We start from the raw sequence: 24,448 nt of genomic DNA, 5'->3' as shown, positions 1-24,448 counted from the left end.
TCTGCGTCTTTCTTCTCTCTCTCTCGTCTCTCTCATCTCTCTCTCTCTCTCATCTCCCTCTCTCCCTCCTCTTCTCCATCGTCTTCCTCTCTCCCCTCTCCTCTCTCTCTCTCCTTCTCTCTTCCTCTCTCTCCTTCTTGCTCTCCTCTCCGTCTCTCCCCTCTCTTCGTCTCCTCTCTCTTCTGTCCTCTCTTTCTCTTCGCTCGGTCTTCTCCTCTTTCTCTTCTCTTCCGACTTCTCGTCCCGCTGCTCTGTTTTTCTCTCTTCTTCCTCCTCTCTCTCTCTCTCTCTCTCTCTCTTGCTCTCCTTCTCCCCTCCTCTCTCTTCTTCTCTCGTCTCTCTCTCTTTCTCGTCTCTCCTCTCTCTCCTCCTCTTCCTCTCTCTCTTCTCTCTCTCTCCTCAGGGTAGCAACATAACAGAAGGTTGGAACGATGCCCGATTCACCTGCTGATGTCAAAACCCAGCCCAGGTTGACTCCGCCCACAATGCCACCTCCACCCCCGGCCGTCAGCCAGGCACCCAATCGCAACGCTTCATTCACACCCACCACCAGTAGGTCAAGTAAGGCATTTTTTAAATTCTTTATTTCTCTGTTTGCACTTTGCACCCAAATAGGCACTCTAAAACATGTATGCATGCTATCTTTCAATTTAAGTTTGAAAAAAATAATACTTATATCATATCTTACCTGGCATAAATTACTATTCTGTATTGCTACCATGTCTGTGTTCTCCCTTGAATGCCTGAATCCTCTTTCTAACTTTATAAAGAACCTTGTAAATTCCCTGAGGTAGTACTATGTATCTATCTTGAAGGTGTTTTGTGCAGCATTGGGCCGGGCAGGATGTGAACAGAATAGTGAGCTGGTAGGAGTGCTGCATCAGCTCTTCTCTGTCATTGGCACGGCTCTACCTCTGCGTCTGTTAGGCTGTTAGGCTGTTAGGAAGGGAACCTGCCTGGGCTTCAGGGGAAACAGGCTGCTACAGGCTGCTGCTGGGCTCCATAGGCCTGGCTGTGTGTTTCTGATGATACTGTAGCTTCAACATGATGAAGACAAGACTTCAGTCACTTGTGTGTGTAGCATTCCCTGGTGGATCGAGTGTCTTGGAGTATGTGTGAGAATGGCTGTGGCACTATCTGTGTGTGTGTGTGTGTGGGGGGGGGGGTTGTTTACCGGCTGTAGTTGCACAGGGGGCATTGCGGGGCTCGCCGGGCTACAGACCACTTTCTTCCCTATATAGCAATGACAGTCCGTGTTGTTTCACCTGTTGTGGCGGTCACCAGTGTAGCTCGCTCTCCCCTCTAAAACCAGAACACAAGTGGCGGGTCACATGGTTAGCCCACATGTGTGCCGACCGGCCTGGCTCCAATGGAGAGATTAGAGTCAAGGGTAGAAATGAGAGGAACCGTGTACAGAACATATATTCAAACACTACCATCTAACACACACTGTTGGCATACTGCCATATGCACTCCGACAAACTGGGGGAGAAATTAAACACCCTGCAGATTGAAATGTTTTCAAACATATTAGGGATGGGTAGTATCCAGATCGTCATACCATCCTTCTTTCATATCCGCCCTTCTCTCATACCGGGATATACGGTCATACCATCCTTCTCTCATATCCGTCCGTCTCTCATACCGGGATATACGATCATACTATCCTTCTCTCATATCCGTCCGTCTCTCATACCGGGATATACGGTATTACTGGCTTAGTACACAAGGTGGCTCCAAAAAAAAACAAAAAAAATAGCACATTGGGCATCTATTACCAGAATGCTAACAAAATTAGCACAAATATTAGCGAATTTCGATGGAGGTTGCTAGCTAAATATGCTAACAAATCAAAAATAAACTAATTGCAGAGACAGGCAATTCTGCTAAGAAATGTATACATATATAGGTAGGCGCTACCGAATGTCATTTTTGGTGAGTTTGGACATTTCCAAGCGAATGTGAACGAGAGTCATTGTCCAAATGAACAAAGTTCCAGACGCATGCTTGTCTTAAGGAAGAACATCACTGGCTCTGGAGCAGCATGTGTAGGCTACACTTGTGTCTGTGTGGAGTCTGGAGTTGCTAGGGAAACAGGCCTGCCTGCTCTGCTCAGAGAAGAGGGGAGAGGAGAAGACAGGCCGAGAACTGTGAGGAGAAAAAATGCAAGGAAATCAAGATCGTGTAAGCTGTACAGGTAACTCATCCAAAGAGCTTTGACTTCTCAAACATGGTAGAAAGCTAACACAATATGATGCCCCGTCATCTTATTGGTTCAGCCACTTACTTACATGAACTTGCTATTTAAACTTAGGGGTCGAGTTAATGCAGAATTCAGAGTTTTTCACTCAGGAAAGAAAGCTAAAACGCTTCAGAAATATCTTGCTGTGTTTTGTAAACGAAGATGTAAAATGCTTCTTATTGTAATTTCTTCTCGGTATCAGACAAGTTTTGTGCTTCAGTTGCACTTCTCCACTCTGAGAATTCAGGAAGGGGCATTCTATCAGCAGACAGCGCTCTGACTGATGTGTAGCTACTTTTTCTCCTGTACTTTTCTCAGTGAAACATACTTTTCTCTGGTAAAATGCAAGATTAACTTCAAACAAAACATTAGGAAATGTAGCTGGCTACATTCTTTCTATGATAAACATTAGAAATATGATAATGGCCATGCAGCTTATTTTTTCATTGGAAGCTCATTTACTTGTGTAGCTAGCTAACAGCCAAGTAGCGTTGCACTTCTGTTGTCATCTGATGAAAATGAAGCTATTTTCTGCCGAATGTGTTGCACTAATGTATTTTCTGTGAAGGAAAAACTATAGTTGCACGTCCCTGATCACTCTATTGAAGTAAAATAACACTGTTGACTTTCAATATAAAACGTGAGCCCTGTCAATACACAGCTGGACTCACCTGCTCCTGCTTTCTCCCATTGTGCTATTTCAAACAAACGTGACTGGCTCCACTGTTGTGGGGAACTACGGTATGCTTCATAATGTCAAATAATGTGACAGGTGAAATGAAGAATGCAATCTGCTTTATCTCCTAACGTATTGCACAAGTTAACTAAAGCTATTTACTTAAAAAGTAGCTACAAATATTAAAGTGTATTGAAAAACCTTCAATAAATAGTTTCAATATAGCAAAATACCCCGGTATACAGTATATACGGTATACGGCCCACCAAGCTTAAAACATATCATATTAAACTCACTCACACATGCATACATCCTTTAATATCTCAATAATTCAGCCACAGACACCCAAGACCAAGAATAAACAAAACATAAAAACATCAGATTTATATACATTATACAGTATAAAAACAACCCATATCAGAAGAAACAGAATAGTATACAATATGATGAGATCCAAATGAGTGAATTGAATATGATTTCATTCTAATTGAGACATACATCTTGTTGTGACAGTCACTGAAGACAAGGGATAGAGTGTAAGAATATCCCACCAATATTGGGTAATGTACCATTCAGTAGATGAAGCATGGGAAAGGTGGAGCGTGGAACGGAGGGAGTAGTGGAGGGGTGTGGAGCAGGAGTGTGRCAGCCAGGCAGGGTGGGGAGGCGGGGTGGGGGTGCACTGAACCTGAAAGCTGCAAATCTACTTTCAGCTGGTGGACATGTGCAAGGACTGATTTAGCAACACACCTGCTATTGGAATAAACTAACACAGGCCACAGGCCTATTTTTGGCACCTCTTTAACACGTTCCTCTTATAGTTGTGTCCTACTGAGTGAGTGGGTGAGTGAAAGTTAGAAACAGACTGGCGAAGGGGAGGAGGGGCACTGGGAGAGAGGGGGGAGGGTCAAACGGTCCCACTTGTGAGAGGCAGCTGAAGTTACTGCACACAGAGCCTTCACTCAAACTGGTATGAGCCGTGGCGGAGCAGGAGCAGCAGAGTACATGTTAGCACCCAAGTGTCTTTACCCAGCCTTAGTGTGTTCCTTGGCCTCAGCTTTAGTGTGTTTCCTGGCCTCCAGCCTTAGTGTGTTCCCTGGCCTCAGCCTTAGTGTGTTCCCTGGCCTCAGCCTTAGTGTGTTCCCTGGCCTCAGCCTTAGTGTGTTCCCTGGCCTCAGCTTTAGTTTGTTTCCTGCCTCAGCTTTAGTGTGTTTCCTGGCCTCAGCCTTAGTGTGTTCCCTGGCCTCAGCCTTAGTGTGTTCCCTGGCCTCAGCCTTAGTGTGTTCCCTGGCCTCAGCCTTAGTGTGTTCCCTGGCCTCAGCCTTAGTGTGTTCCTGGCCTCAGCCTTAGTGGTGTTCCCTGGCCTCAGCTTTAGTGTGTTCCCTGGCCCCAGCCTTAGTGTGTGCCCTGGCCCCAGCCTTAGTGTGTTCCCTGGCCCCAGCCTTAGTGTGTTTCCTGGCCCCAGCCTTAGTGCGTTCCCTGGCCCAGCCTTAGTGTGTTCCCTGGCCCCAGCCTTAGTGTGTTCCCTGGCCCCAGCCTTAGTGTGTTCCCTGGCCCAGCCTTAGTGTGTTTCCCTGGCCCCAGCCTTAGTGTGTCCCTGGCCTCAGCCTTAGTTGTTCCCTGGCCCAGCCTATGTGTGTGCCCTGGAGTCTCCGCCTCAACCTTAAGAATGCATGTGCCTTCACCACCCTCCTCAACCCTGTCCTCCGGCGCCTTCACAGCGCATGACGTCCGGGGGAGGAGGTAGAGGGACAGTGGAGGATGGAGGAGGACAACAGACTGGTGCTGACGGATGGCCTCTCTCCCTCTCTCTCCCTGCAGTGCTGAACGGGAGCAGTCACTCAAGTCACTCGCCCACGTCGCTCAACGGGGCGCCCTCTACACCCAACGGCTTCAGCAACGGCCCYGCCATGTCGTCCACCGCCTCCCTGTCCAATCAGCAGCTGCCRCCKGCCTGCGGYGCCCGCCAGCTCTGCAAGCTCAAGCGYTTCCTCACCACGCTGCAGCAGTTCGGCAACGACATCTCGCCCGAGATCGGAGAGCGGGTCCGCAGTCTGGTGCTGGGYCTGGTGGTAAGTCCTGCTCGCCTCTTCTCCTCTTCTCTGTCCCTCTCCCTTTGTCTGTCTATCTCTCCCACTCATTCTCCTACTTCTCCTACTTTTCTTCACAGTACTTACTTAGTTGTGTCCAATATCTCTTTCTGTCTCTCCATGTCCAGCTCTGTCTGTCTCCTATGTTTTACTGTGAAGCTTCTTCTCCAAGTGTTCCAATCTCTCCCTTCCTCTGGTTTTTGACAGAATTCCACCCTGACCATAGAAGAGTTCCACTCCAAACTCCAGGAGGCTACCAACTTCCCGCTGCGTCCCTTTGTCATTCCATTCCTCAAGGTAAAGCACATCAAAACCCAACGTAGACACACCCTCCCCGTTCCCAATAGGCTGCCTAGGAATCCCCAGGTTATTTCCCAGTATATCCCTTTGAGCAGCTTCCACTTCTGATATTAGCTAGCATATGGAGATGGTAGGAAGGGCTTTCGAGAACAAAACCCACCAAAACAAAAAAAGAATATTCTCTGGAAGGCTGGCCAGTGTATAAAGCGACCTGGTTTCTGTGCCTGAGCCGTGTGTGATTCCTCCATTAGTGTGTGGGTGTGGAGCTGGTTGAAGCTCGGTAGATAAAGGGAGTAGGACCCTGCCGATTTCCAACCCAGTCTGCTGCCGCCTGCCTGGCGCTCGGCTGATCTGCTGGTCCATATGGCCATCGTTTGCGATTCATTAAAACTGGCACATGAGTGTTTACCCTGAGTGGCGCGGCGTGGAGCGGAGGGAGGCGGAGGGGGGGAGGGAAGGAAGGAGGGGAGGGTAAATAAGACTCCCTGGCAGATGTAGCCGGCCTGGGGTGGCTACCACGCAGAGCTTTTCACTCTGGCTGATGTCTTTGGCCTGATCCTGTTACCTGCATTGTCAAACCCACAGTCACGGAGACGAGAGCAGGGCGAGAGAGAGAGAGACGAAGTCCATCCTTCCGAACGACTGTCATTATGAATAACACATTACTCTGCTGTGGTCCAGAAGTCACAATGCCAGCTGTTCAATACATAACACATGTAACAAATGTGACAGTAGGGAATAGGCCTTTAGGGACAGTGCTGACGGTTCTGATGGAGGGAGGGGCAGTCATGCTGACACTGCGTGTCTGTGTGCGCGCGTGCCTGTGTCTTACTGTGTGTCTGTGTCGGTGCTGGGTACTGGCCGTGCTGCTTGGTGGTGACTAGGGCACACATTCCTGTCTGTCCCACACACTCTGTATCTCTGTCCCTCCTGTTTATTCCCAGAGCAGAGGGACATATGGGGGACAACAGGGGGTGGGCCAAGCTGGAGCCATGCCTGGTTATTAACTATAATTGCAGACATGGTGGTGGCGTGTACGGTTGTGGATGGAATGTATTCCACACACCACATACCAACACAAATACATTCACATACATACAATACATTCACTGCGGAGATCTTGGTTAGCTCAGTGAGGGAAAGATTGTTGTGTAGATAAACAAGCAAACAGTATCTGCTTTATAGGATAGATAGATAGATAGATAGATAGATACGATAGATACGATAGATACGATAGATACGATAGATACGATAGATACGATAGATACGATAGATACGATAGATAGATAAGATAGATACGATAGATACGATAGATACGATAGATACGATAGATAGATACGATAGATAGATACGATAGATACGATAGATTAGATAGATAGATACGATAGATACGATAGATAGGCCCGTGTCTAGTGGGCGCTAGCTGTCTCATTAGTGGAGATTATTATTATTGTTGTGAGAGTGGCGTGGCATGCCTTTAGCAGCATCCAGAGGATGGCTCAGGGCCTGGTGTCAAGAGGACAGTTTTCCAGCCGGCCTGGTGTGCCATGAGGTTACACATCTGTGACATGGCAGCCAGCGCTGTGCTTTGTCAAAGTGACGGCCTGACTGAGCTCTCTGACAGCACCCACTTACCCCTCCTCTCTCCCCTCTTCCTCCCCCTGAGGGAGACAGACGCTGGGGAGGAATGTGTGGCGGTGGGTCTGTGTTATCTCACCCTCCCTGTCTCATCCTCTCTCTTTCTCTCTCAATCTTTCGCTCTCTCTCTCTGTCTTTGTCTTTCCCTCCCACATGCTCTGACTCTTCATTCTAAAACTATTTTATTTTTATGCCCTGTCTCCTCTCTCTCTCTCTCTCTCATCTTCCACCTCCTCTCGCCTTTTTCCACTTACCATATCTTCTCCTTTCATTCCTCCTGTCCCTCCTCCCTTCTACCTCCCTTCCCTCTCCTCTCCCAGGCGAACCTGCCCCTGCTTCAGAGGGAGCTCCTCCACTGTGCACGGATGGCCAAGCAGACTCCCGCCCAGTATCTGGCCCAGCATGAGCAGCTGCTGCTGGACGCCAACGCCAGCTCGCCCCTGGACTCCTCTGAGATCATGATGGAGATCAACGAGCATGGCAAGAGGAGGACCCCCGACAGGTACTGAGTGACCACCACACACACACACTCAAAATACACACACACACTCAAAATACACACACACACACTCAAAATACACACACACACACTCAAAATACACACACACACACACTCAAAATACACACACTCACACTCAAAATACACACACTCACACTCAAAATACACACACACACTCAAAACACACACACACACACTCAAAATACACACAGTATGCAGACACGTCACACCACAGCTGGAAAACAACTTATCACTCCTCTCCCTCCATCTTACAGCAGAAACACAACTGAAAAAAACACACAGGCTTACACACACAAATAATTGAATTATTTCTGGGTATTTGGAAATGCCAAGCCACAAGGGGGAGGTTATAAATCCTCTGTGCGGGAGGCGGAAGTCTGGGCAGCCCTGATGCCAGGCGGGCAGGGAGGGCGATGCAGGCTGTGCCAGCTGTCTGTGAGGGGAGGAGGAGGAGGAGGAGAGGAGGATAAGTCCAAATGCTGTGGACGTCACGCTATAACACAGCAGCAGCAGTGGCTCTGTGTCAGCGGCCCCAGTACAGTATGAGGAGATGTCCTCAGTCCAACCCACAGACAATGCCCTCACTGTCCTATACACTTCCCTGCCCTACCCACAGCAGCTTGCTGCCATATCCGCCCCCCACACTGGGCCGTATGGAGGGGGGTGTGGAGGGGGAGACACATCTGGAATTTAAGACAGACAAAACCACAGCACTACTCTCCTCCTCCCCCATCTCTCTCTCCGCCCCTCCCTTTATCTCTGGATGCCTCTCCTCTCTTCTCCTCTCCTGTCCTCTCCTTCAGTCAGCTAGTCAGTCAATGTGTCTTCTTGAAGCTGCCCATATGTCAGGGATGTGTCAAGATCCTGCTGAACCCCTGCTTGAACTGATCCTGGCGGGGAGGGAGGGAGGGGGAAAGGGAGGGGAGAGAGAGACAGGGTGGAGGAACGGGCAATCCCTCTGTAATCTGCACACCTCCGCCTCCCAACCCCTGGCTTACAGTGTCACGGCGGGCTGGGCCAGCTGTTGCTTAGATTTGTGAGATATTGGTGGCGGGCTAAAGCACTGACCGAGACAGACACATCCCCCCTCACAGTCTCACCCCACGACCCACAGCCTGCCAGAAGTGGAGAGGGTCTGCAGAGGGGATTGGGGGTGGAGGGTGGGAGGGGATTCATCACGTAAACAAAGAGGGGACAAATACCCATACACACACACAGACTGAGTAATATACACACACGGACTCATAAACAAGAACACACTCGCATCCACATGGCACTGAAATTCCTTTCATTTGCCTTTGATCCCTGGGATGATAGAGAGCGTTTTACCTCCGAATGCCTGGCTGTTTCACCAAGCTAAACAGATTAATATCAACACCGGCGTTTAAACTGTCCAGATGGCTCCCAAAACAGGACCGTCACTGAACATCTGCTAAACACAGACTCACAACAGCCCCGTAGGTCTGTGGGAGAGGCTACACTTGCAAGTTAAGAGAGTGAGTTGAGGGATATTAGGATTAAGAGTTTGGATCCCACCTCGAGACACTGAATATACAGAGTGTATTTTTTTTTACATATGGCGTACAGCTGTGCACACACTCTGGAGTAGATTCTGTCTGAAGTGAACAGTGAGCTTCTCAGTAGGAGGGATTCCTGAAACACCATCAGATTTACTGCTCATGTCTTCTAGTAACAACAACAGGTTAGCAGCCCAGTAAATCTAGAATGTCTTAAATATGCATGTACATCCTGAATATAACACATCTCATTCCTGTTCCCTTGTAACTTCCTCAGTCTGCCATAGTTAAACAATAATGGATTTTCCTCATATTCTAGGAGATGTTAACAATTCTAAAGTGAGTGAAAGTGTCTGATTTGGTGGTGACACGTATAAAGGGAATGTAACCGTGTTGATCTGTGCTCTCTTCCTTCAGGACCAAAGACTCAGAGAGAGACGGGCACCACCCGGAGCACCTGGCCAAGCGGCCCTGCCACCATCAGCCCCAGCCAGCGCTTCAGTCCCAGCACTGGCCTGCCAGCCCACCCGCCCCCCAACGGCCTGCCCACACACCCCCCCAACGGCCTGTCTCACCCCAACCCCCCTGCCCCCCAACACTACCGGCTGGAGGACATGGCCCTGGCCCACCACTACCGAGACGCCTACCGCCACACAGCAGAGCACCGCGAGGCTCGGGACAGGCACCGGCAGACAGGTGAGAGAGGGAGGGAATGAGAGAGGGGCGAGGGAGGGATGAGGGAGAGAGAGAGAGGGCCTCATGGCGTCTCTAAAGAACAATGACAGGTTGTCACAGTTTGGTGTTAAATTCCCATGGTAGTGCATCTATAAAAGCCTATTGTGACACATGCTTGGGTATGTCCCCCTAGGAATCCATATGCGTCTTCCCTCGGTTAGAGCCGTAATGGCTCACACTGTATAAGGAAGTGTTAGAGCCCTAATGTCCTGTATGTGGAGGAGACTGGAGCCAGAATGGCTCATATATGGCGATCGTGCCTAAGTGCTGAACGCAGGGACTGTGTGTTTGTGTTGCAGCCGTGCATGGAGCACGCCAGGAGGAAGTGATCGATCACCGCCTGACAGATCGGGAGTGGGCCGAGGAGTGGAAGCACCTCGATAATGTACGTGTTGCTGGGGTAGGGCTCCCCGGTTTTATCCTAATATCTCCCTAATATCTCCCTAATATCTCCCAAATATCTCCCATCCAACAGAGAAGTGTGTAGTAGAAATCTTTCAACCTCTCAGTGCTGTAGATGATATGAAAGGAGGTGGGACGGTTGGGAGACAGGGTGCTGCTGACAGGTTTAAGAACTGAAACCTCAGCAGAGTTTGCATTTGATGGACAGCTGACCTTAGGGGGTCTGTAGAGGCTTGTGTCCATGTCAGGAATGGACAGCCGAGGCCTCTCTGGCCAGCGTACAAAGACTGGAGCGAGCACTCTGAGCTCCCCTTACCTTTACCAAGGCTGGAACACTCACTCATACACACACGCATGCACGCCACGCACGCGCACACACACACTCACGCACACACACACACTCAGGCACTAAAAAGGGCCACAGATGGAGCGAGGGACCCAGTAGAGGACAGCTCCAGCTGGGGAGAGCAGCTGAGACAAGGGCTGTAGTCATGGAGGGAACCGGCCTGTGCTGGGCCTCTGCCAAATTAGAAACACTCTACTGAAATAAATATAGCTAACAGAGAGAGGGAGAGTGAGGGGTAGAGAGAGAGAAGCAGGCGGAGAAAGAGAGCGAGAAGCAGGCGGAGGAAGAGAGAGAGAGAGAAGCAGGCGGAGAGAGAGAGAGAGCGAGATAGAAAGAGAGAATATGGAAGGAGGCATATAGAAGGAGGCATTTTGCAGACCGGGGGTTAGAGGAGGCATAGGGCAAAGGCAGAAAGAGAAACAATGTTGAGAGAGAGAAAAGAGAGTTAGTGAAGAAAAATATCAAGAGGAAGGCAAGGGGAGGAGGTGTGGGTGAAAGGCTTTAGCAGACAGAGGCTTGGAGGGAGCACAGGGGTGGAATGAATTGGTTCGGCCTTTTCCATCGGTAGCACAGCTGTTACAGCCATTTTTACTTCACTGCTCTGTATAACCACTCAACCTCATTCACACACACACACACCCACACACACACACACACATACTCAGCACTGCTGGCTCTCGCTGCTAAAACGGTGACAGGGTCACACGCTCCTGAGTGCTCCTTAGAAAGTATTGTTGCACCTAAACAGCAAGAACGGATTCTAGAGACACTGGATTGCTCCCAAAATATCACTCAAATTACCATCAATGAAAATGTTCTCATACAATTTGACATCTTGATGAAGGTTAGGCCTGATTGTGTTTTTCATAGACTAAATTCAGAATGCACACTATACAGTACTTCCGAATAAAACTATGCGACCCTGATTTATCGGTACACTTTTAGGTGCAGAGGCTCCGCCATCCTTTAGCACCACCGAGAGCAGCTGCCTGTTGTCAGAGTCTGAACTGTAGGAGAGTAAATCAGAGAGTAGAGCGGCGCTCTGATCATGTCTCTCCTTCCCTCCTCCTCCCCCCTGCAGCTGCTCAACTGCATCATGGACATGGTGGAGAAGACGCGGCGGTCTCTCACGGTGCTGCGGCGTTGCCAGGAGGCCGACCGCGAGGAGATGAACCACTGGATCCGACGCTACAGCGACGTGGAAGATATGAAAAAAGGTGGGAGCAACGGCCAGCCACGCCCTCCTCCTCCTCCTGTACCTCTACCTCCTCACAACTCCTCCTCCAACACTCCTAACAACGTCGAGACACAGCAGCCCATAGGTACTTCCACTGCTGCAGACACCAGCACCAGGCTGTCACTCCTCACTCCATACTGTCACTCAGTCAGCAACTCTGTGTGTTCTGTCTGCTCTGAGGAAAGAGGGGAGCATGCTGGGGGATGAAATGAAATGTTACAAAGCAAAATGAAGCTCAAGTTTGAGTGTGTTCATGAGGTTGGCACGCAGAGGGCTGAATCCTAACTAGAGATCTATGCATGTAGCTTGGACTTTTGGGTAAATCATGCACTGACGTTAGTGTGAAATTTGTGCAAAATATTGAGTTATTTCCAGTTAGGATGTGGCTCATAAAGTGTGTGTGTGTGTGTGTGGAGAGCGCGGTAGACTGACTGATGTTCTGGTCTGGATTGTGTTTCAGAGATTCATAGGGACTTCCTGCACAGACCTGCGTCTGGCTACCTACCTGAGGAGATCTGGAGGAAGGCTGGTGAGTAACCACACGTCCGTCCTGACTGTACTGTCACTGTCCCGTCACTGTCACCCTCACCGCAACCGCCACTGCAGATAGCCCTGAAGAGGGCCCTGCCTGTCCTGTTGCCATAGTTACATAAGGACAGGGATGGGATTGGAGGGCCTGTGACTGTCATTTGTATCATTATTGCTAAGTGCTTTCCACCTTTAACCTGCTATGTACGGCGACTGCAGTTCAGCTGCAGTGGAAATGGACTAACCAACCTGGCGCTGTCCAGAGCAGCGCATGCAGCAGAGGTGGGGCCTGCAGCTTAACTGGAGAGAGGGAGGAGGAGGAGGGATATCCTCTGCTTAGGAGTAGTAAAGCTTAGTTCATATAATACTGCTTTTCAATGTGACAGCTTTTAACTCATTGTTTTAAGTATACTTGAACCAGCCAGACCAATCGCATCCTAATAACTGTTGGCAATCTGGGACCACGCCCCTTAGTCAGACTAATGACTGTCACCATCATACGCAGAGCAGTCTGATTCCGTTATATGTAGCAGGGGTGGGTTCGCGTGTTGCAGTGCCTGGGCCWTATATAGCAAGCATATCCCAAGAGGAGTCAGTTATGATGCAGCCTTGGTCCCACTGAGTACCAACACAATTATGCTGCAGTCATATTTAAATACTGTGGGGGGAAAGATGCTGCTGTCTGTGAGATAATGTGCTGCATTTTCACCAGCAGAAGAACTATTTTAATTTATATATTTTTTCATACAGGTGCTACAAGTATCCCACTCTCCCCAGCACTGAAGCAACTCCAAAACAAGCAGGGTGAGTATGGCAGCTCCCATCCCCCCTTGTGTGTGTGTGTGTGTGTGTGTGTGTGTGTGTGTGTGTGTGTGTGTGTGTGTGTGTGTGTGTGTGTGTGTGTGTGTGTGTGTGTGTGTGGTTGTGGTTGTGTGTGTGTGTGTGTGTGTGTGTGTTGTGTGTGTGTGTGTGCATGCGCGCGTGCGAGACCCTCCTATGGTATTTCACTACTGCACCACCTCTGTCCTATTACCACTGCTCCCTCAGCAAACAGCATAACTGCAGTCTATCTCTTTAATTAGAAAAAGACACGTATTCTCTGGTGTCGGTAAGGTTGAGAGACTATGCCGCCTTTGAAAAACAAGATCTGAAGTGTGAAAAAGGAAAAACCTGCCGGATCCCTCCGGAATTAAAACGTTAATATTGCTGCCCCCGTGTTTTGCATTAAGTGCTAATTGTCCTAGCATCTGCTCTGCAGGCTCCTTGATAAGAATTAATTACATTTGTAAACTAATCTTAGTGATGCATGCATTAAGCCTGATAATTGAGCAGCAGAGGACTGTACCGATAGTTAGGAAAAGGCATGCACGAATAAGAAGGGAAAAAATGTAGAAATGAAATGATGGATGAAGGTAGAGACGGGCAGGGTGAAAAAAGCAAGGGAAGACTTGTGCGGGAGGTGTTGAGAGGATAACTGGAATACAAACTACTTCTCCAGTTTCTGAGCAGAGGAGACTCACACACACAAAGACACGCACGCACACACATATTCAGCACATACACACGGGACTAGCCGCCCAGCCCCCCAGCCCCAGCTCAGCACAGCAGCCCCAGACAGCTGGACCAGAGAGGGAGCAGAGGGAGAAATATGACAGTTATTTATGACTCCTCTCCTTTACACCAACTGACTGGAAGAATCAGGAAGTGAGAATAGACCACAATATGGCTCTCACCTCCAGTCTGCCCAGAGGAGGCTCACTCACCTGGGGGACCACCTGACTATGTCTGTGTGTAGAACGGAAGGGAATCTAGTAATACAACTTCCCCTCCTTTTGGTTGTACAAGACATTTACTTATCCCATATACTGTGCCAGTTGGCAGTTTGATATGATATTTTTCATGGCCATAAAATATAGATTTGGTGGTTGGACATGAGGATTTAATTAGTTGTATTATGTCGGGCAGCTGTTTTCTCTCGGCAGAATTCTGCAAGAGCTGAAGCAAAATGAATCTCTGATGTTGTATTTTGTTCTCCTTGTAACATGAAGAAAATAATGAGAGGGATTGTGATTCCTTCCTAACCGGATAACCACTGTCTTCTAATGAGAACCAGCCTTAGCTTCTATTGTTTTCTAAAAACACTGCCTATTCACTCACATGAGTTGGCATTTGTAGAACAAAGGCCAGAGGATAGGACCTCTACCACAGTTAACCCCTGTTAGCAAAGTTATGCATCAATGGGAAACCATTTTCCCTCCTCAGTTCTTACGTCTGTTTCTTCTCTGTTCATTCACTCAGAATTAAAAAAAATCGAAAGCAGAGAGTCACAGAATAATGGGTTAATAGGCAAGTTTATGAACAAAGTTTGGAGACATCTGCTGTTGTCAGCGCTGGAAATGATTGTTACCAGACGTCTTTTAATTAATTATTAACAGGCTTCTTTTTCTGACAGAATGTTTTAAATCTTGGATGATGTACATCTGTTTGCCGAGATAAAACAAATGGAGAGCTTAGAGTGTGCCTCAATAAAGGATGACAGAGTAGGAACGGTCATGGGGACTGACGCCTCTCTATCTCTCCACAGAGGAGGCAGTGAACGAGGTGAAGAGGCAGGCCATGTCGGAGCTACAGAAGGCTGTGTCGGACGCTGAGAGGAAGGCCCATGAGATGATCTCCGCTGAGAGGTCCAAGATGGAGAGGGCGCTGGCCGAGGCAAGGAAACAGGCCTCTGAGGATGCACTGACCGTCATCAACCAGCAGGAGGACTCCAGCGAAGTGAGCATCACAGCCTTATCACCCACCCCATGCCCCCACACTATCCTACACTCTTAAGGTTTCCACACACTTAACATGCATAGAGCTACATGCGTGCACATTGTTTTTGTTGTTGAGCAACGTGCACTATTTTGGTAACATGATACCTCATCAAGGTTTTCTTGTTGTCTTCTCATTTGTTGTGAAAGCAGAAGAAGAGTGCCTTGTCTTCCCTTGCTAGCAAGTTGTCTAAACACTGCAAGCTAGCTAGCCTTATAGCAAAGATTTTTTATAACTAAACCAAGATAGACTGTGCACAGCCTGTCGTTTCAAATGGAAACAAATGAGTTATAGTGGGTAGAACAAGCATGGACGTGGGCAGAGCCAAGCACGAGCCAGCGAGATCCTATTGGCGCGTTCTAGCATACAGGTGCATATTTCCGTTAGGGAGCGCCTACTCTGTGAAGTGTGCGTATGCAATAACTCAATTCGCCTTTGCACTCCTTCTAAACAACGCAATTTTTTAAAACTTTGGCAAAGGGTAAAGTCTACAAAAGTTTGTCCACTCTGTTCGTAACAGATTGTAGTTTTGGGAACAGAAAACTATTGATATCAAATGTTTCATCGCTGAGAAAATTTGCAGAATGTCTGCCAAATCCATCTAGTTCCTTCTTCTCCCACTACTGGCCACTGGGCTTCCTCTCACCACCATATTTGGAAGTGAGTGGAAACGCTAAGCGGATGCTTCACATTTATACATCCGGAGAAATATCTGTCTCGTTGTTCAATCTGGGCTTTTAGCTTCCCACATCACCATGTGAAATTATCAGATTTATAATTAAATTATAAGCCCTGGCAAATATTCTTATACTTGCCTCTGTAACCTACAAAGTTATCCCAATTTGATATGCTGCTTCAATGTATTCACTCCCATATCAGCCTAAAATAGAATGTCATCGTGTTTTAGTCACAGAGAAAAAGCTCAAATCTCTCAGCTGTTTTTAACAATAGCCTGGAATCAATAGTTGCTACTTCTAAACACAATACATTTCTGGGAGGATTCTAATAAGGCTATAATGTCGTTTGGTTTATTGTTTGAACAGTCGCTGAGATTATACTAATTTATCAATGCTACTTTGATGCATAGCCTATAGATCAAATCAAGGAACCAAGCAAGATTCATTGCCTACTGCCCCCATGACTACGCAAGGAATGATACAGCGCGTTACAATTTTCAAGGAGCCACCTCTTTTGAGATGAAAAACGACATTGCTACATTCTGCTACGACCCTTAGGGTCCGTCTCCGTAGAGTATAAATAGCCCTTGTGAAAAATAGATGCTATCTAGAACCCTAAAAGTGTTCTTCAGCTGTCCCCATTTTAGGAACCCTTTTTGGTTTCAGGTAGGACCCTTTTGGTTCCCGGTAGAACACAGAGGGTTCTACATGGAACCAAAAAGGGTTCTACCTGGAACCAAAAACGGATCTCTTATGGGGACAGCCGTAGAACCCTTTTGGAACCCTTTTTTCTAAGAGTGTACCCCATGCCCCACACCCTGTGCCCTCTAACATACCACAGCACAGCAGCAGGCATAAAGAGAGATACACTCCTCACCCTACTGTGCACACACTGCTGCACTGCATCACAAAGCACACTGTCACATTCCAAACCTCAAACTCACAATCAATCGTGTCACCTCAACCCACCAACCACCCGTTTTACATAACAAACTGTCACACAGCTAACTCACTTATTTTAGACCGCACAGTAACACTTCCTCAAAATAGTCCTGTCACACACACTTTCTCTTCACATGACTTACAGTCACACACACTTCATAACACCCCCCCCCCCCCCCCACCCCATCAGCATTCGCTTCTCAGTAACAGCTCATTCACCAGTTCTATACAAGCCAGAGTCCTCAATGCAATGTGTGTGTGTTCGGCCACCCAGACAGATTCTGCACAGATCAACAGACTTTCACAGTGCCTGGAGCAGTGTTTAGCCTATCAATTCTCTATCAAAATCCCATATTCTGCACAGAATGTGTATATCTTAAGCAGGACACTGTCTGGTTGTGGTGTTAATGTGAGCCACAGCTGGCTGCACCTGGTCTGTGTCAACACCATGTTTTCATTTCATTATTAAAGAGTGGCTCCAGCCACTTGTTTGAATAACAGCAGCCACAAGTGGATGGTTGGAGCAACAGTGTCAGGGCCAGGACAGGCCAGGACAAGATAGGACAGGACAGTCCACCTAGTGGTTTGGGGCATTTGTAGCCCCAGAAAATAAATGTGGGAATTTGTTGCCCAGAACATGAAACACTTCAGCTGTGGATAGCATGACAGTATTTGAAAAGTGGTAACAATGATATTTGTATAATAATATAACAGGTTGACGACCAGAGATTTATTTTATCAACTCTATGCCTTCTTCCCACTGTCTCTCCAGAGCTGCTGGAACTGTGGACGCAAGGCCAGTGAGACGTGCAGCGGCTGCAACACGGCGCGCTACTGCGGCTCCTTCTGCCAGCACAAAGACTGGGAGAAGCACCACCACGTCTGTGGCCAGGGTCTGCAGGGCCTCCCCGGGGGCAGCAGTGTTCCTCTGGGCACCCCCTCCTCCAGCGCACCCCCTACACACTCAGAGAGCACCCCCCCTGGTCCACTCTCCCTGCCCGGCCAGACCAGCGGTGGTGGAGGAGGCAGTCTCTCTGGGAGTCCTAAGGAGGCTAGCTCCAGCAGTGCCTCACGCTCCACTACCCCAGCTACCCCTGCACTGCTGGACGCCACCTCTCGCTGACCCCGCCCTGCCACGCCCAGTCACTCCCACTGACGCTACAGTACAGCTGCCATCCATCCTAAACAAACAGAGGAATCTCCATTGATCGCACTGCACCCTTTCCTTCTTCTGTACTGCATTTGTAGTGGTCCTACCGTGAATACTGCACCGTCAACTACTTCTTAGCTACCTGAAGTCCTCGTTTTCTCCTCAACGTCCCCCCAAAAATCGTTCTGACTGTCTCTCAGCCGCACAGACTTTCTCTCTGTCAAACTCGAAACTAGTCAAGGGGTCCACTGTTGTGTTTAGCATGGCTAGGGCTTAATTTACTGAATGCTCAAAATAAACCAATGCAGAAGCAGAACTTCCTCTCTATTACAAAAAAAACCCACACCAGACTTGGTTATTGAACTCTGATAATGTCGTGTGAAGATAAGCTTTGTTATATGCCAGACCAACACGTGGCCTCAGTAACATAAGCCCAGTCAACGCCTGTGTATGTCGGGGGCTTGCATTGCATGAGACTCGTTATGGTACCACACGTATTGTGAAGAAGAGATATCTAAATTTAGCACTTGGAGAGGATTTCCCTTTAACGCAGCAGGACTGGGCCATGGACATGTTCTGACTGAGGTCCCCTATCTAAGAAGCCAGACACCAGTCAGGAAACCCCTCTTCCGATGGAGGAGAGGGGATAAGATACACTCATGGTGTGATTTTTTTTCTCCTCAGAAACTCTTCCATAATACGGCTAATTATTTATCTAATGATTCATTTTTGGGCTTTAAGGAAGACAAAGAAAAGTCCAAATATTCTAAACAAATAATAATAAGAAAAATCATTAAAAAAAAAAGTGAACTACCTTGCTAGCGAGCCAAGAAAATGACACCGGACTCACCTCTCTGTACCGATGTGAACCCAAATGAATTCAAAGAAGGGAAAAACATGATCCAAACCTTTTTATTACACTGCCAAAGTTACTAAGAGACAAGGAGAAGCACTCATCTTGTAACCAAACGCAAGCAACTTCACCTCCTCAGCAGCAAAGCCCTGGGAGATAAAGGCTGTAGAGCAACAACAGGACTCACACAAAAACTCTATATTAAGTGCACTGTAGCTGGCCTCTGTCAGCCTTAAAATACCCACAGTGATCCACAGAGAGAGAAATCCAGAGCAAACATTTGAACCGCCTGCCACAAAAGACAATTGAAATGGAAGGACGAACCACTGAATGTGACAGTGATTTATGTGAATGGCAACGGAATGGACAAAGAAGCAGCTACTCAAAAAGAAGGTGAAAGGCATTGGAACTGCCAAAAAGAACCTAAAAAAACTGATAACCTGTCCAAGCAAGCATTGTACAGTATGGATAAGACTTTTGTTCTTAATTATGTTTTTTAGCTCTATCAAGAGGATACATTTCAGTGAGTCGTACATTTTCACCCTCCTTTTCCAAAGCATGACAGACTAACGAGCCTCATAAGCGGTGTAGACTCAGTTCTCTTCTCTCTCTCTTTCTACCTCCCCCCACTTTCCTGTATGTTCCTCCCTAAAACTCTCTTGTCCCTCAGTCAACCCTACCCCCTTTGGACATAACCTCTGAGCAGATATCTGGGAAGGGATCAAACCTGCTTGTAGATATTCCTTTCTTTGTTTCTCGCAAAAAAAATGGTCTCTGTCTCTGGTGTCCACCTGTGCTGCCCTTGTGCGTTTTCAGAAAGAGGAACCTTTCTTCTTTTTAAGTTTGGACAAAACATTGAAGCAGGAGCAAAGACACTCTAGGAGAGAAAACCCCATGTTGTACTTATTGTTCAATTTGTTGTATCTTTATCAATGAAAAGAAAATCCTCTTGTAGAATATTTTATATTGCTCGCATTGTAAGACAGTGAGAGGACGGAGGTGCAATATGAAGAGAATTCAGCTACTGRRTGRAWCCTCAGCMACTACCCATAGGGGGTCATATAATATAGATACATATAAATATATTTAAAATAACATCAGTAACTTAATGTGAATGTACATAGTATTTAAAGAGGTCCAAAAATGTGTTTGCCAAATAACAGAAACCTTTAAAGTAATGTACAATGTCCAGAATATGATTTCTTTCCAGTTMATTTTTTAATCAAAGGAATTTTCATTTCTCATAAATCCTTCTTTTCTACCAGATTAGCAAAGTCTGCTGAGTGAGTAATCTCAAAAAGATGTTATGAGGAGGGATGTTGGCAGCGATAGTGGTTTTCTTCTGGAGTCACAGTTCTTATAGCTCCCCCTRTRATTGATGGCAGCGTACTCCACTGACTCCCTTCARGAGGAGCCAGCTATAGCTCTCATGACAGGCCCAAGAGGATGGTTTTAAAGAGGAGAAAGAGAGGCTTATCACACATTGATTCTAAAAGCGTCCTAGCATGAGGCTAAATTACTCCACTACTCTGGATATTGGATTTAAAACGCAAGAACTTGTGCCCAAAAAGTTATCTGGGAAACATTGCCATCCATTGGGCTGAAGTGCCACTGCAGTGGGCCACCTTTTACACTAAAAACCATGTGGGCTGCCCCCAAAACAAAGCCTACACACTGGTCTGGAAGTCTGAAGCTTAACCTAACCATGATACTGCCCAATCCTTTTACTGATCATTTTTTCTTACCCTGTCCATAGATTAGTTTGTGAAGATGCAGTCTCAGTCATTTATCCTCATGTAGGGTTAGGATCCTAGCAAGGCGAAAAGGACTCAGAACCTAGGAGAGTTGGAACAGATGTCTTCACAATCACAGGCTAACAAGGAGGAATGCCATCTCATACAGTAATGTCATCACAAGCTATAAGTTAAAACCTCATTAAGTTAGAATTACACGCTCAAATGGCTTTCAAACATAGCATTAAATAAGAACTGTACCTGCCATGTTCATATGAATGATATAATAATCCCGAACCAATTGGCCACATAACTCTAAAATGGACCAAACTGGAAGGAGCTTTTGTGTTGTTTTATCATGTATTGTTAAAAGTATGGTCTGCCAGGCTCTTTCGCATTTAAAACCTAGAGTGACATATAGACGCAGAAACGATTAGACGTCTATTAGCATTGACAGTGTGTTTAATTTATCACATATGTACATGATCTATTTTCCTATATGTCGGTATCGAAAAGTAATATATAAATCGTTCAAATGTGATAAGCTGCGAGGTACCCTGCATCTGCGTGTATATGTGTGTCATATGTTATTACCGATGTATTGAAATGGCTTCAGCCTGTTTGTGTTTCTAAACTTCTTCAGCCCTCTGCTCTTTAACCCCCACCTGAACATCCCTCCTGTCTCCTGACCCACCACAAGCTACCTCCTGTGACGCTGCAGCACATGACTGGGAGAGGTCACTGAGCTTTGGAAGCAGGGCTGCGAGCAGACATGCAAACTCACACAAACATCAGAGCAAATAGGAAACRAACCCGAAAGATCTAATACTGATAACTTTACAATGTGTATATTTTCGCACCTCAACTCTGTCAGTCAGAAATAGTGATCAAATGAGGAACACTCAGATGATTTTGATTCTAGACTCTCTGCGTACACAACACTGTCCAGGTTTCGATATACCTGTCTCTTATACACATCTAGATGTGTATAAGAGACAGCTTTAAACCATTACATGCCATTTGTAGTCCAAAACAAATAAAAGCACAGACCAAAGTATTTCTGCACGGCGGTAGATTTTGAAATTGTGTCGAGTAAGACCAGAAATAAGGAGGCTTGAGGCCAACTATACCTGTTAACCAAAGTGTCTGAAATAAACACATGCTCAAAGCACAAGACAAAAACAAACAACCAACGCATCTGTGAAGGTGGAGATTTGTAGATTATTTATTCAAGCAATCAAAGCGCTTGTTTCTACATATCTAATGCCTCAGATAAGACTACAGAAACATCTCCGGAATGCGTAATGATTGCTTTGAGTTTTCTTCCTAAGCCTTGCTTACAGATGGAATAAATGCATGGTGTGTGTGTGTGTGTGTGTGTGTGTACTTGTTTTTCTCTTTTCACAGTTTCTCTGTACAAACTACTTGAACCTTCAGAGCTTTAATGAAACATCTCAGTCAGAATAATGGCAGAGAATTCTAAAGATGTAGCAGTGCACTGAGAGGGAAAGACAGAGTGAACTCACCCACCATATTATCCACAACATTACTGTAGGTTTTGATGACATTTCAATACACATTATCCTTTAATGCTCTCTGTGTGCTTTGCTTGTCTGCGAATCAACCCTGAAACACAATAACTCTTTAATTTGTCACAACTTGTGGCAAATACTATTTTTATTGACCAAAAAAAAAATGTGTTTGTAATATCAATCACACCATCTCTCTCTTTCTCTGCTGTCCCTTCTTTAGCCCAGCATTGGGGCACATGTTCTTTGGGCAGGTCTGTACAGGGGTTGGTGCTGTTGGACATTTGACCATGTAAGCTGTCACTGAAAGGACAGCTGAAGTAGAGTTAGCATGCTGAGCTCCTGTTCTGTGTGACCCACTGGAGAGAAGGTTTAACTAATTCTCTTTTTTTATGACCAGACAAGAGAAACAAGGTTCCTAAAGTGGTATGGGCTCTGAGGAAAGGATTCACCTTCTGGACATGGAATAATGGAAGACCAACTGTGTGTGGAGCGTTCTCTTTCATTCATGCCCTGTGATGTCATAATGGGGTAATAGGAGGACTGTTCCTGCCTCTGATGTGAAATCTACAAAGCCTGGAGGTCTTCACCTCATATATAGATAAAGACTGTCATTTATTCACACATACAGACCACTTTATTATCTCTTTAGGTTTTTAATACGGCATACATGAAGAGGGCAAATTCTGTGTTTTCGATGGCAAATACTAGCATGTTGGCATCAGCCTCTCCCTAACCATTTACCACCAATCTATCAATGGAGTTTCTTGGCTCATCTGATTTCAGTGATTGATTGCCCTGTGAAGCCCGCACTGATACGAAGCTGAGATGGCAAAAGTTGATACAGCACTTGGTCTCCCCATGATGAAAGTGTTTTTTGTGTGGTTTTTTACATTATTATTTCAAGACAAACAAAGACTTGGTTTTATATGTGTAGGGAAGCATTATATACTGTATTGTGCAATACATTATTACAGAAGAAAAAAAAGTTTCTGTTCGAAAGGTTGGCGCTTTGAAGAAAAAATTATTTTCCTCTTTAAGAGTCCTATTACCATTCTTTAGATGAAGTGAACTGTGCCAGAATAATTTAATTCTGATTTGTATTTATTTATTGCATGCTTTCCTTCCCTTTTTGCTATTCCCCTTTAACTGTGCGCTATGTTGGATGTGTGAAGCTGTAAACATTCTAATTCAGGTTATCGTCTGTGTTGAGCTATGTAACTGCGTAATTAAAAATGAAATGAAATATCAATCATGTTTCCTGATTTTCTGAGTCAAAGATCCTTATTTCAATGTCATAATGAAATACTGCTGCACAGGTAAGTTGGAAAATCATATTTTGGTGTAGTGGTATTCAAAGTCGGGGTCGCGACCGGGAACTGCAGTGGGGTCAACAAAATGTAAATACACTGAACAAAAATAGAAAGGCAACATGTGAAGTGTCCCATGTTTTATGAGCTGAAATAAAAGATCCCAGAAATGTTCCTTACCCACGATAAGCTTATTTCTCTCAAATTTTGTGCAATTTTGTTTACATCCCTGTTAGTGAGCATTTCTCCTTTGCCAAGATAATCCATCCACCTGACAGGTGGTTATATCAAGAAGCTGATTAAACAGCATGATCATTACACAGGTGCACCTTGTGCTGGGGACAATAAAAGGCCACTCTAAAATGTGCAGTTTTGTCACACAAATCAATGCCATAGATGTCTCAAGTTTGCAATTGGCATGCTGACTGCAGGAATGTCCACCAGAGCTGTTGCCAGAGAATTGAATGTTAATTTCTCTACCATAAGCCATCTCCAATGTTGTTTTAGAGAATTTGGCGGTAAGTCCAACCGGCCTCACAACCGCAGCCCAAGACCTCTACATCCGGCTTCTTCACCTGTGGGATCGTCTGAGACCAGCCACCTGGACAGCTGATGAAACTGTGGGTTTGCACAACCAAAGATTTCTGGATAAACTTTCAGAAACCATCTCAGGGAAACTCATCTGTGTGCTTGTCGTCCTCACCAGGGTCTTGACCTGACTGGAGTTCGGCGTCGTAACCGACTTCAGTGGGAAAATGCTCACCTTCGATGGCCACTGGCCTGCTGGAGAAGTGTGCTCTTCACGGATTAATCACGGTTTCAACTGTACCGGGCAGATGACACAGCGAGTATGGCGTTGTGTGGGCGAGCGGTTTGCTGATGTCAACGTTGTGAACAGAGTGCCTTATGGTGGCGGTGGGGTTATGGTATGGGCAGGCATAAGCTACAGACAACGAACACAATTGCATTTTATCATGATACTGTGATGAGATCCTGAGGCCCATTGCCGTGCCATTCATCCGCTGCCATCACCTCGTGTTTCAGCATGAAAATGTATGGCCCCATGTTGCAAGGATCTGTACACAATTCCTGGAAGCTGAAAATGTCCCAGTTCCTCCATGGCCTGCATACTCACCTGACATGTCACCCATTGAGCATGTTTGGGATGCTCTGGATCAACGTGTATGACAGCGTGTTCAAGTTCCCACC

At 46.5% G+C, this 24,448-nt stretch overlaps 1 protein-coding gene across 1 annotated transcript; it reads left to right on the top strand.

Annotated features, from left to right (window-relative positions):
- The first annotated feature begins 414 nt into the window (after positions 1 to 414).
- cbfa2t3 (CBFA2/RUNX1 partner transcriptional co-repressor 3) lies at positions 415 to 23,181 on the top strand. Its single transcript, XM_023995341.2, is given in 12 exon segments — positions 415 to 552; positions 4,740 to 4,990; positions 5,216 to 5,305; positions 7,267 to 7,448; positions 9,401 to 9,458; positions 9,460 to 9,679; positions 10,018 to 10,103; positions 11,548 to 11,788; positions 12,164 to 12,232; positions 12,982 to 13,035; positions 14,816 to 15,006; positions 17,437 to 23,181. Coding segments are annotated over 12 exon segments (1,914 nt in total). The 5' UTR covers positions 415 to 431; the 3' UTR covers positions 17,788 to 23,181.
- Positions 23,182 to 24,448: the final 1,267 nt, after the last annotated feature.

This window comes from Salvelinus sp. IW2-2015, linkage group LG10, assembly GCF_002910315.2.
Source record: "Salvelinus sp. IW2-2015 linkage group LG10, ASM291031v2, whole genome shotgun sequence".
In the NCBI taxonomy this organism is placed as follows: domain Eukaryota; kingdom Metazoa; phylum Chordata; class Actinopteri; order Salmoniformes; family Salmonidae; genus Salvelinus; species Salvelinus sp. IW2-2015.
The sequence above is the reverse complement of the archived record's forward strand: the minus strand, read 5'-3'. Positions and strand labels throughout refer to the sequence as shown.